This window comes from Pseudophryne corroboree, chromosome 3 (genome assembly GCF_028390025.1).
Source record: "Pseudophryne corroboree isolate aPseCor3 chromosome 3, aPseCor3.hap2, whole genome shotgun sequence".
Classification (NCBI taxonomy): domain Eukaryota; kingdom Metazoa; phylum Chordata; class Amphibia; order Anura; family Myobatrachidae; genus Pseudophryne; species Pseudophryne corroboree.
In genome coordinates this window covers 520,935,113-520,948,538 of record NC_086446.1, presented here as the reverse complement: position 1 = coordinate 520,948,538, position 13,426 = coordinate 520,935,113, and the positions used below count along the sequence as shown (strand labels likewise).

The 13,426-nt window shown below is 45.4% G+C and overlaps 1 protein-coding gene across 5 annotated transcripts in view; it reads left to right on the top strand.

The window, feature by feature from the left end:
* The window catches only part of CEP131 (centrosomal protein 131), a 377,073-nt gene that overhangs the window by 80,071 nt on the left and 283,576 nt on the right, over nt 1–13,426 (top strand). For 3 of the 5 annotated variants that reach the window (XM_063961103.1, XM_063961099.1, XM_063961100.1), the window contains exons 5-9: nt 4,280–4,395; nt 4,531–4,644; nt 6,979–7,146; nt 8,224–8,341; nt 8,534–8,650. In XM_063961103.1, coding sequence (XP_063817173.1) covers nt 4,280–4,395; nt 4,531–4,644; nt 6,979–7,146; nt 8,224–8,341; nt 8,534–8,650 — 633 coding nt within the window. The remainder of the gene's footprint in view (nt 1–4,279; nt 4,396–4,530; nt 4,645–6,978; nt 7,147–8,223; nt 8,342–8,533; nt 8,651–13,426) is intronic. The other 2 variants (XM_063961104.1, XM_063961102.1) reach the window with 1 other exon arrangement.

Sequence of the window (13,426 nt, the reverse complement as noted above, 5' to 3'; positions counted from 1 at the left end):
TCTTTACCCTACAAATACACAGTATTTATCTACCCTATTAGGTGCACAGTATTTATCTACCCTATTAGGTGCACAGTATTTATCTGCCCTATTAGGTGCATGGGTTCACTGTGGTGTGTGTATATAGATATATATAGATATGTTTGTATATATATATATTTAAGTGTGTGTGGGTATCTATATAGATATATCCATACAATACCATATATGGGGATAAAACAAACACTTCCGCAATGTTTTCTAGAAACAGAATACCCCACCTTGCCACATAACATTTTCACCCATCTTTTCTCTCAGGCTGGTCACCATTTTGAAAAGCCAGCGGAACCTCCGAGAAACATCTGGTGCACCTTAATTAGCGGTACACTACATACAGGGCGGGGTGTTGCCTTCCCTTTATTATTCCTTGGTGTCACTAGTTACTAATGCTATTAGTAATTTGGGGAATGTGTTTAAGGCATCAGACAAATAGCGCTGTGGCTCAGTATGCTAGTAGCGGGTATCTGTACAGGGGTTTGAATCCAAACAAAACTTTAAGGGGAGCTCCTATAGCCTAGGGCTAAGACTCCTGTCCCACAGCGCAGCGCTACTGGTTCAGGTCTCCACTGCTCCAGAAAGTTTATTTGAATCGTGTCGGTCACTACACATTATAGCGCAGACCTTACATAGGGCTGTGTTTATTTAACCCACCTTTTCTCCTTTCGTTGGTCTCACCTGGGATAGTCAAAGAATTCCCTCTTAGGTGTGAAGTATGCGGTGGAGCCATCTGCAGAGCCCTCCACGCACCTGCAGGACACTCCTGTTTGAACAGCTCAGATTATGCAGGTAATGTCACTGGTAACCAGAGACCTTGTACGTCATTTCACCTCTCCAGGTTTCTAAAGGAACCTTGCTAACCTTCCATGTTACAATACTGATGATGTTTGTTTTCTGTGGAGTCTGAACCTGTGTCTCAGAATATCCAGGTGCATTATACAGCAGTTCGTCTGAGACTGCAGGTAAAGGAGGCGGACACGTCAAGTCCATCAGGGTTCGACGCCGATGACGAAATGACAGCGACTGGTCCAGTTTCGGATGAGCTGGGCAGGCTCCGGTAGACGGCCGGCAGACACCCGAATACACAATTTCAGGTATCAAACAATGTTTGTTTTCCTATCCTTTCCCCGCAGACGGCAGGAAATGGTATCATTACCTCTCCAGGGTATACCCCTCGATGTATTGCCGGTCCAACAAGCTGCCGTTTTCCTGAGGCAACCTTGCTCAGGGACCCATCGAAGACATATACGGCAGCAGGGTTCTACCTTGTCCGGAGCAGGTAGGTTGTGGAACAATTGTCCTCTAGGTTACAGGATGTTTCGCATCCGGATCAATTGATACTTTGGTACGAGTCAGAATCACGATTCTGCTTTATGTTCTTTGGAGGTCTCCACGTCTGCAGTCTCGGAACCTGCATTTTCGCTTTGGGCTGTCTTAACCCGACGACCTCTGGGGCTGCGACAGTGACAGGTGAACATGAGATCCTACGGGGCAGATGGTTCAGGGGAAGGAACTTTCTGCAGGATTTCTTGAACCATTGGAGGTAAGTCCACTTTGCTTTCTCCTACTTCTGCCCCAGCTCCAAGACAGACCTTTACCGGTCTTTCCTTTAGATTTTTACCGTGCCCTTTCAGGCTTCCGATTCCACACGGGCGATATCTCTGTCGCCAGGGGATCTCAGAAGGAAAAAAAAAAAAAAAGCTGAAGCAGAGGCTCAGCATCCTCGGTCCAGTCTGATTTTACATCATCCTATACACACACTAAAGGTCAGACTTTCCTACCACCTGGAGGGTCCCAGGGTAGGCGCAGGTCGGTGGAAGAAGGCTTGGGCGGCTACAGACTAGATTTGGGAGTACAACCGTCTCGGGAGTCCCTCGGCAGGGGTCGGCCGATTTACGATGACAAGAGAGTCATAAGGCAGGCGGCGCTCCATATGCTTCTAACCGCAAAGGGTGTTGATCCCTGTTTTTTACATATCATTTGAATCGGGACAGTTCTCAGGCCTTTGTTTTCTTTTCACGTTCCGAAGCCAGTTGGCTCGGCCAGGCCTATTCTGGCCTTAGAATCCTTTCAGTCTGTGATTGCTAGTTGAACAAGAAAGGGAGTTTTACGCGTCCCTTGTCTTCAGGGATGCCTGTTTACTGATTTCCGTTGGGTTTCCTCATCGGGCTTTACTCAGTCGCATTACAGGATTCTCATTTTCACTGTAAGTCCTTTTCTTTCGGTCTCTCTTCCGCTCCCACAGGGTTCAGGAAGATCACAGAATAACTCTTTTTCAAGGGGTTGACGTTGGTTCCCTAATGGGACAATCTACTGCTACTATCCCACTCTGTACATTACGTGGCTTCTGAAGATCCGATTTATGCTCCTCATAAACGTTTTCTCAACAGGGTCCGTCGGAGGATTTTTCCTTCCTCGGTACCAGGTACTCTATTTCTTCAGTCAAGCTGCGACGCAATGAGTGGTCGCCTACATTCCCCTCTGAGCGGGGGACAACAATCTTCTTTCCAGATCAGGCCACCAGGTCAGACTCCTGGGTGAGGGAACATTCCCTGGAGTTTTGTCAGCTGGTCTGCTGTGGGCGGAGATTTCGAATCGACCTCAGGGCGTTTTGACTGACTCTTTAACCCTTTACTACTCACCGACGTGAGCTCTGGTGGCAGTAGCCGAGGATGCCCTCAGGGCTCCTGGGAGTTTCTGGTTATTCTATCCTGCCTCCTTTTCTATTTCTACCTCACTTTCGGTAACACAGGAGGAGAATATGCGTGCTAGTCCCCTCGGTGGCTCTGGTTGGGCCACCCATGACTTGAAGATACGGCTACAACTGTTGTCGGTAGAGGAGCCTTGGCTCCTACCTCGACTGGACTGTCTACTTCAACAGGGTCCTTTTCTTTGTTCAATCTTACACTGGTTTCATTTAACCGTGTGACTGTTCACGAGCCCTCAGAAGGGAGGAGTTCCCTAGTTCGGTTAGGCCTACTAGGCCCCGATTTCAGAAGTCTGTTACCTCTTCTCGCTTTTGCCACTTTTGGAAAGCTGTATGGGACATAATAAGGATAAAAGGGGGTTTTCCCCTTCTTTCAGTTACCATTCAGCCGTAATCTTTGGTTTCTCTGGGAGGTTTTGCTCCGCTGCGCTTCAAACCACATTGACCTGAATTTTCAGTCCCTGCCTTTTTCGGTTTTCTTCCAAAAGAAATTAGCCTGGCGCCCGTAAGTTCGGGCTCTCTTTCAGGGAGTACTCTATTAGCAACTCCCCCGGCTGAGCTTCGGCCTCAGCGGTCGTTTCTCCCAAAGGGCATGTCCGTTTTTCATATAAATCTGACACTAGTGTTTTTCAGTCCTCTTTGACTGTTGTCAGGGCTCGCTGACTTTCTCTACAGAGGTCTTAGGCTATTCGACGAAGGGTTTTTTCTTCTTTATTCTGTACGATGCTCCCGTACTAAATAGCCAGGGTCCCAGCATATGCTGGGCTGTTGGATACATCTGACCATCAGACAGTCTTCTTGGCGGTTGCTCGGGAGCCTCCGTTTTCCATTTCAGCGCTCTTTACGTGCGTGGTGGGACCTTCGTGGGCAGCTGCCCGTGGGGTCTCCATGAATACTTTAGGTCGGGCGGCTACTTGGTCCGGCCGTCATACGTTTGTCAAATTCTACAAGTTTGACACTTTTGCGGCCTCTGCATCTCGGTTTGGCCGATTGGTTTTACAGAACTCTCAGCGCTCTCCCACCCGTTCTGGGAGCTCTGGGACGTCCCCATTGTAACTACGCTCCAGTGGCCCCTAGTGGATGAAGGAGAAATCAGGATTTTGGTACTTACCGATAAATCCCTTTCTCCGATTCCACAGGGGCCACTGGACGCCCGCCCAGCGCTGTTCCTCCTTGTTTTTTGCTTAACGGTTTGCAGATCACCATATGACTGCTTGTTGAGTTCGGGCTAGCCGGTTGTTTGTTAGGTTCTGTTCCAGGTTTGGTTTGTGTTCTCCTGGTTTACAGGGCTTCATTAACCTCCTCTACCTTACGGTTTGTTTATTACAGCTCTCCTCGGGCACAGTTTTACGTAGACTGGCTTGGAGGGGAGATAGTAGGGGAGGAGCTAGCCACAGTGTGAGAATTTTAAAGTGCCAGCTCCCAACTACTGCCTACTATTTCCCCATTGTAACTACGCTCCAGTGGCCCCTGTGGAATCGGAGAAAGGGATTTATCGGTAAGTACCAAAATCCTGATATTTTGTCCCCTTCACAGGATGAACAACATAGAGCATTTCCCATACCCTCAAGTGCCCGTAGTGCTAGCTCCGTGCTGAGCATGAAGAAAAGAGATATGCCTGCCCTAGCCCCCAGCTTCCCAGCTAACAACAGGTAATATGTTGCCTAATTCTTGAGTAATATGTTTTGGTTAGAACACATCATACAGTTTTCCCGATATGCATGAAATATTTAATCAATTATTCATTTACTTTTTTTCATAAACAAATGTATTTTTTCCTCTTTTAGGAGCAATAAAGGAACAGTAGGTAATACTGTAACCACCATGGTGCATAATAATTATTCATCTGGAGAGCGAGGACTCAGCGCCAAAAGTTCCAACCAGAAGCCACCATCGCTGAAGTAAGAGAAGTGATCATCAGTCAGAATTTAAATAGTGTTGAATAACGCTGATTTTTATTTCTGTCTATTGAGATCTTTGAATTCAGTAGACACTTTGGGCCTGGTGCAGAGTACGTACTGTGCCCACAAAAGTGCAAACATATGCTCCAATGCAGACTTCAATGATCATGGCACTTACATAACCCCATGCCAGGAGAGGAGGGCAGGGGAAGAAGGAATAGTCTAATATACAGCGAGTACAATAGGGGCGTGTTTTGTGCTGTTGTGAGCACATGCAGGCTGGGACACCCCAAAATTATAATCACTGTTGTGAGAAAGAAAAATAAACAGGTGACCTTGGTAGGGTATAGTGGTAGAAGGGTGGAAAACAAAAAGGACACTTCTGGAGCAACAGTCATTCATATTATTTGAGAAGAGCATGACAGGGGTAGTAGAGGCAATAGCAGAGAGGAGGAGGGTAATACAAAAGAGGACATATGTATGAAAGAGAAAATAGCCCCATCAAGGTCAGATTGTGGGTGGTGGTGAGTGACCGTGTGGACTAGTAGCTTGGCACCGCACACTCTGCTAGACTGACTATTTTGCTGAAGCTGCGCTTTCAGTCCTGTATAAGGGTCATAACAAGGGAGCAGTTCAGCAAGGCCACAACCCCTAGTCTGCATGTGCAGAATTTCCAGTTTCAGAGGATGCACGGTTTAGTAAGTGGCCTCATCTGCATCTCTGGCTGCTATATTCTTTATAATATGAGAAACTAAAAAGTAAATGGACCTGAAATCTGCCATGTCACCTCAACAGTCCCACTCCCTCAGCATCTCCCCCTGTCCTTGCACACTCTCTTCCCTGGCCCCTCCTTACCGGCTATATTTACCCCCTTCCATTCCTCTTCTCTCCCTATGCTACAGTGTACATGTGCATGTCACACCTAACATGCATGGCGTTCCACAGCTGCAATGTGGTCATCATACGCTTATTCAGATCAGTGAGCATTTTTTAATATGAGAAACTATCATGCGCCCCAGACCTCCTTTATTGTGGCGAGTGCACAGTGTTGACTTTGATTAGTCTTCAAAATGAATGTCCGCAAAATAGTTTGAATGTACTGAGGATTTTGTTTTGGGAAAATAGACCTTGTAATTAGGTTGATATTCCCCACCCCTGAAATAAAGCGATCACAGTTCCTTTTAGGCCTCTTAAGATACTAGAGAGGACAATACGCTTGGAAATATCTAGGGTGAGCTGGCTTCCTAGGTAACGGAAATGTGTCATTGACTGCTGAAAAGCATGTAGTGTTGCTAGGCTAGGTACAATATCGGGGGGACTCGTACATTTGTAGCCTCTGTTTGTGATTCTTTTAAAGAAGACCATTTGTTGACTGTCATTATCTCCCTAATGAAGCCGTTCAGAGATATTACAAATAAGGCTAGTTTGTGTTCCTGTTATTATGGTTTGCATTAGACAGCATAAACACGGTGACAGTAAAAATAAGATGGAATGTGGTACTCCCCTGCCTAGTGTAATTAGGAGTAGAAACGATCCAACAAGGTGTCATTTGACTTTATGCATGCTGAAGGATTGGCGTGACAGGGGATGTTTTTATTTATATATTCACAATCTTGGAGGACATGTTATTAGGAAGTATATAGAGATAGTTTGCCCACTGGGAGCCCATACTCATTGGTGATGCTCTGCTTTGTGGCAAGTGAGTTTGCTCTGGAGCTGCTGGTAGTCCCCTAATGTTGTCTGAATCTCATTATAATAGACCATAAGCACGATAGAGCCACTTATGAGGGAGTTTTATTTTGTAATTCCAGCTGAGTAATTGTTTATGACAGAGTAAGGTAACAGTTGACAAGTCCTCAAACACCACCAATGCTGCATATCTTTCAGTCCATGACTGATGACCTCCTTACATACACATTAAAACAAGTTTCCCCATTCTTTATAGTGGCACAGAAGTGTTTAGCCCTTTTCTTCAGATGGCATTAAGGATGCTTTGAGCGGGTTTGGCATGTGAATTCCACGGAGCTCCGCATCTGTGTGGCCAACCCCTCTGGCTGCTGGCTCCACCACTGTTTGCTTTTTGTTTTAAATTTAAGCATTATGTAGTAAATAATAAAATGGCAATCGAACATTGTTCTATGTGCCTCCCCCATGAGGCGGGTATTTGTTACATATGAAAAATCAGCACAGATAGAATAGATGAGCTCATTGCGCGTGACAAGAAGATAGAATAGATGAGCTCATTGCGCGTGACAAGAAAAGGAAAACAAACCTTGGTGATTCATGCTCTTTTTAGCTATTTCTTGTAACTTTTTACTTTAATGTGCTTTGAAGCTTATGCACTCTCTACAGTAACCAGAGAACCCCCAGTGGTGAAGAATCCGGGAACAGCTTTCAGAAATCACAGAAAAACTTATCAAGCACTAACAACCTGGGGCGTAATAACACAGGAGGGAGCACACCACCAAAGAGGAAGGAGGTTACCGCTGAGGAGGCTGAGCGGTCAGTACCATCTGTGCAGCTCATATACATGAACATTACTGGTTCTTAGTGGCCCTTTCTTCCTTCTTTAACAAAGTTTAAAGTGTGTCTGAAATCCTCTGTGTCTATTGTACTGTGTACTTATTCATTGTTCCCACAGGGAACTACTGTATTCTACCAAGCAGACATAATAACATTTACCCAAAGTGAGCAGTTGTCAGACAGTTTGGATATACAGGTCTTATTACTTAATTATTATTTTGGATTTTATCTGCAAACTATGCATTTAAAAAGCTGTGGGGCAAGAGAGAAGGTGTTCCCACTAGGGTAACAAATGCTCTATTAGCATAACAGTCAGGGAGAATTCCAATAAGGTAAACTCAAGATGGTGCTTGGTACAAAAGTTTCATCATTAACTCTGCCTCCAAACTTCCGAGACAATTTTGTGAGATTGGCAGCTTACCGGTATTTCATATATGGTGTCCCTGCCCACACATAGCTTTCTCTTGAATGACCTCTCTATGCATACTGACAAAGTCACAGGGTTATCCCTGACTCTCACCGCTTCCCCCTTCCTAATGCGCCCCTATACAATACTTCACACCAACAAAGATACTGATTAACTCATTATGCATAAGAGGCGGCACAGCCAAGTTACAAATGGCACATCAGTCAATAAAAATTGTCCAATTTCACTCTTCAGAGGTATTAACCATATCTGCTATATATCGTATATATGGAATACGTTATAAGCGTGAAAAACAGCAAAATAAATTTTGAATTTACGCTGACAACGAAATAATGAAATAATGGTGTTTGTCATTTAATTAACCCATTTCAACAATGCTCAAATGCGTTTGGTCAAGAAGGTTCCCAGTCATTAAGGGGTTAAAGTTTTTGTCACTCTGCAACCTGTCATCCGTATCTGTATGTCTGATGTTACATGATCCTAGTTACAGGAGAAGAGGGCACCTTAGTGCTATTTGCATGAAGATACATCTTGCCACAGATATTAGAAACTTGGAGTTCAGTCTGCAAACACTTTATAGATGGGCTCAATCTATGTAAACCTACGCTAAATACATCTTATCTGTACAGATTTATTCTGCAAGTGAATAGCGCAGCTGTCACCATTCAGCGCTGGTATAGGCGCCAACGTCAGAAGCGCCGATCAGGGGAGATGACTTTACGGCACATGCTGGCTTCTAAAAAGGAGGTAAATGCCAAAAACGTATTGTTATTTCATTGGATGTAAAGAGAGTAGCATTCCACCCATATACTGTACCAACTGTACACCTTAACTAAATAAATCTTGGTCTATGAGCAGACTTCAGGAATTATCCCAACATCACTTTTACTACAATTCCTGCTTATTACTTGGAGATGATCAGATTTCTGCTTGTTTAAGGCGAGGCAGCAGCAAGCAGATGAAGGCATTTACTTGCGTTCTCAGGAAGCCAAGGAGGATGAACGTCGGAGAATCCGAGAAGAAAAAGCACGCCAAGCACGGCAGGCAGCCATTCAGGTGGGAGAGTGAATCTTTGAGTTTAGATGGTACTTGTCAATTGAATTAACCACCATGTCTAGCATTAGCTTGGATGCTTGGGTCAACAGATGGCTTGTGGGTGTGTCATATTGATGAAAATGCTATATTAATGGACCATTCTGTTAATACGCCGAATAGAGAAATATAATTGGCATACATTATAATTTATATATTAATGGTCATTTTGCCTTTATTAACCGATCTGCAAAAGCATAATCTTTAGAGCATACTGTAGTGGTATAATAATCTGTCTTCCATTCAGAGAAGACCGTCCTGGAAGGGTGACTTTACAGGCAAAGATATGTCCTGGTGCTGTAAGGTACTATATAGAAGAGGTATGATGAATGGGCAGATAGACTCCTCTGCCAGTCACAAAAAAACACATTGTACCCACCAAGGGTTGAACATTGACAACACTCTTCTACCTATTTGTTGATCTCTTAATACTTCTATGATACATTTTTTGGGCCTTGTTGCATTGTTGTATAGGTTGGAAGTGTGATGGGTACACGCACAAGTCTCTAAAGCCATGACTCCTAAGAACTTAGGGGTCTATTTACTAAGCCCTGCATGGAGATAAAGTGGACGCACAAGAAAGCATCTAATGATCCTATCATGTCACAAGTACATAGTAAAACTTTGCAATTTAAGGGGTCTATTTACTAAGCTTTGGATGGAGGTAAAGTCGATGGAGATAAAGTACCAGCCAGCCAGCTCCTAACTGTCTTTTTTTAAACCCAGCGTGTGACACGGAACTTAGGAGCTGATTGGCCGGTACTTTATTTCCATCCAAAGCTTAGTAAATATACCCCTTAAATTGCAAAGTTTTACGATGTACTTGTGACATGATATGATCATTAGTTTGCTTTCTTCTAGTAATCACTCAAGGACAGACTTTGTCACAGAGAAGTCAGTATAGCTGTGCAGGGCTCCCAGCATCAAGTGCAGCATTGTATCTCATCTAGACTCTGATACAGTTCACTATTCCTGTGTCCTATTGTACCAAACCCAACAAGCAATGGTTGAATGTCTGTGTTTTTTAAATGCGTATTAGCAATTATAGAGGTAGGCAGTTTTCTCTTACATCAAATCTGGGTGACACTGCTCACCAGACTACACTTGATTGTAAGCAAACCCCTCCTCTCTACATCCCATAAGCCCCACCAGAGCTAACAGGAATCCGTCTGCTTTATGTACCTGTGGGATAGGCACATAAAGCTTGCTGCAGGAGCAGCTTTGTGAGAAAGAGGCCATATCTTTGCAACTCCCCTTCTAAAGAACAGGGTCAGACGTCTTGCTCTGCAGGTGGCTGTTTAAAGGTTGCTGCAGTACCAGAGGCAAAAAAATTCTTTGGCTTATATTCAAATATGTTCCTGGTTCATAAGCCAGATACGTCTTTTCGGGCTATTCTGAATCTATATTCAATACATGCGAGTGCCAAAACTCTGCATGGAGGACCTTAATTCAGGTTTGTTAGCAAAGCAAAAAAGCTAACAACTGGGCAAAACCATGTTGTACTGCAGGTGGGGCAGATGTACCGTGCAAATTTAAATTTGGGTGGGTGATATTGTTTCTGTGCAGGATAAATACTGGCTGCCTTTGCATGTAGCCCGCAAATGTTGCGCAGCTTTATTTTACACTGCAATTTAGATTTCAGTTTGAACACATCCCACCCAAATCTACATCTCTCCCACCTGCAGTGCAGCATGGTTTTGCCTAGTTGTGTGCTTTGCCTGGAATCCCTTCGGTCTGAGATTGCTGCAATAGAGAGGGAGAAGTTCCTGGCATATATAGATGTCAAATACACTTACTTGCATGTTCCCGTTTGGGAAAGTTAACACAGCCCGCTCAGGTTTGCCGTCGAAGAGGACCAATATCAGTTCAGAGATGCCCTTCGGGTTGAACACAGTGCCACAGGTCTTTACAAAGATCATGCAGTAATGGCAGCCTTTCTGCAGTTGAGAAGCGATGGTCATTCCATACCTGGATGACCTTCTGGAGTCCAATTCGCTTCTTCAGGGACATCTTCTTTTGACAATAGAGACATTGGAGGCTCATGGATGTGTAATCCAATTATTCCAAATCTCATCTGGTTCCCACACTGTGTTTGTAGTTTTTGGACAACTATTTGACACCAAGGCCTTCCAAGTCTTCCAACCAGAAGACAAGATCTCTGCAGTGCACAAACAGGTGTTGGCAATACTGGCTTTGAACTCAGATGTCCGTACTCCAGTGAATGCATTTGTTAGGGAGGATGGCGTCTTGTTTTGAGATGGTTCCCTATGTACGCTTCCATTTCTCCAGCAGGGTCCACAGGTTATCCACGGGATAACATTGGAATATGAGGTAGTGACAGCGGATTGGCACCAAACGATCAAAGCTTTCGGCCTCCCAGCATGCAACGGGCCCATCCCTATATCCCAGCCTTCTGGCTCAGGCAATTCAGTTTTCTCTTACGTCCTAGAGGATGCTGGGGACTCCGTAAGGACCATGGGGAATAGACGGGCTCCGCAGGAGACATGTGCAATAAAAAGAACTTTAGATATGGGTGTGCACTGGCTCCTCCCTCTATGCCCCTCCTCCAGACCTCAGTTTGATACTGTGCCCAGAGGAGACTGGGTGCATTACATGGAGCTCTCCTGAGTTTCCTGAAAGAAAGAAATTTTGTTAGGTTTTTTATTTTCAGGGAGCCTGCTGGCAACAGGCTCCCTGCATCGAGGGACTGAGGAGAGAGAAGCAGACCTACTGAACTGCTAGGCTCTGCTTCTTAGGCTACTGGACACCATTAGCTCCAGAGGGAGTCGGAATGCAGGTCTCTCCTAGCTGTTCGTCCCGGAGCCGCGCCGCCGTCCTCCTCACAGAGCCGGAAGATAGAAGCCGGGTGAGTATGAGAAGAAAGAAGACTTCAGAGGCGGCAGAAAACTTTGGATCTTCACTGAGGTAAAGCGCAGCGGTAATGCTGCGCGCCATTGCTCCCGCACATCACACACACAGCAGGCACTGTAAGGGTGCAGGGCGCAGGGGGGGCGCCCTGGGCAGCAATTTAAAACCTCTGGTCTGGCAAATCAGGACATATATGGGCTCTGCACTGTATATTTGAGATCCCCCGCCAGTTTTTAAAAGAAATCAAGCGGGACCGAAGCCCGCCGCTGAGGGGGCGGAGCTTGATCCTCAGCACTCACCAGCGCCATTTTCTCCACAGCACACCGCTGAGAAGCTGGCTCCCCGGACTCTCCCCTGCTGAACACGGTGACAGAGGGTTTGAAAGAAAGGGGGGGCACATAATTTGGCGCAGTGTTATTTATATATATATATATATATATATATATATATATATATATATATATATATATATAAAAAGCGCTATCTGGGTAATTTTTTTCCCTGGGTCATTGGCGCTGGGTGTGTGCTGGCATACTCTCTCTCTCTCTGTCTCTCCAAAGGGCCTTGTGGGGGAACTGTCTCCAGATAGAGAATTCCCGGAGTGTGTGGTGTGTCGGTACGCGTGTGTCGGCATGTCTGAAGCGGAAGGCTCTTCTAGGGAGGAGGTGGAGCAAATGTGTGGTGTCTCCGTCGGCAACGCCGACACCTGACTGGTTGGATATGTGGAATGTTTTAAATGCAAATGTGAATTTATTGCACAAAAGGTTGGACAAAGCTGAGTCCGGGGAATGTACAGGGTCTCAAAAGCGCCCACTATCCCAAATAGTAGACATTGATACCAACACGGATTCTGACCAGTGTCGACTACGATGATGCAAAGTTGCTGCCAAAATTGGCTAAAAGTATTCATTATATGATCATTGCAATAAAAGAGGTGTTGCATATCACAGATGACCCCTCTGTCCTTGACACGAGGGTGCGCATGTATAAGGAAAAGAAACCTGAGGTAACCTTTCCCCCATCTCACGAGCTGAACAAATTATTTGAAAAGGCTTGGGAATCTCCAGACAAAAAACTGCAGATTCCCAAAAGGATTCTTATGGCGTATCCTTTCCCGACTAAGGACAGGATACGATGGGAATCCTCCCCGAGGGTGGATAAAGCGTTGACACGCTTATCCAAAAAGGTAGCGCTGCCATCTCAAGATACGGCAACCCTCAAGGATCCTGCTGATCACAGGCAGGAGACTACCTTGAAGTCTATTTACACACATACTGGTACCTTACTCAGACCGGCGATAGCGTTGGCTTGGGTTTGTAGCGCTGTAGCAGCATGGACAGATACCTTATCTGCTGATATATACGCTGGATAAGAAAACCATTTTATTGACCCTGGGTCATATTAAATATGCTGTCCTATATATGAGAGATGCTCAGAGAGACATTGGCCTACTGGGTTCCAGAGCCAACGCTATGGCGATTTTGGCTAGACGAGCCCTATGGACCCAACAAGGGACGGGCGATGCCGACTCGAAGAGGCATATGGAGGTTTTACCTTACAAGGTTGAGGAATTGTTTGGGGAAGGTCTCGCAGACCTTGTTTCCACGGCTATGGTAGGTAAATCAACCTTTTTGCCTTATGTTTCCTCACAGCCTAAGAAAATACCACATTATCAGATGCAGTCCTTTCGGTCGCATAAACCCAAGAGAGTGCGGGGATCTTCCTTTCTTGCCAGAGGTAAGAGCAAGGGGAAAAAGCTGCCAACCACAGCTAGTTCCCAGGAGCAGAAGTCCTCCCCGGCCTTTTCAAAATCCACCGCATGACGCTGGGGCTCCGCTGAGGGAGTCCGCCCCAGTGGGGGCACGTCTTCGA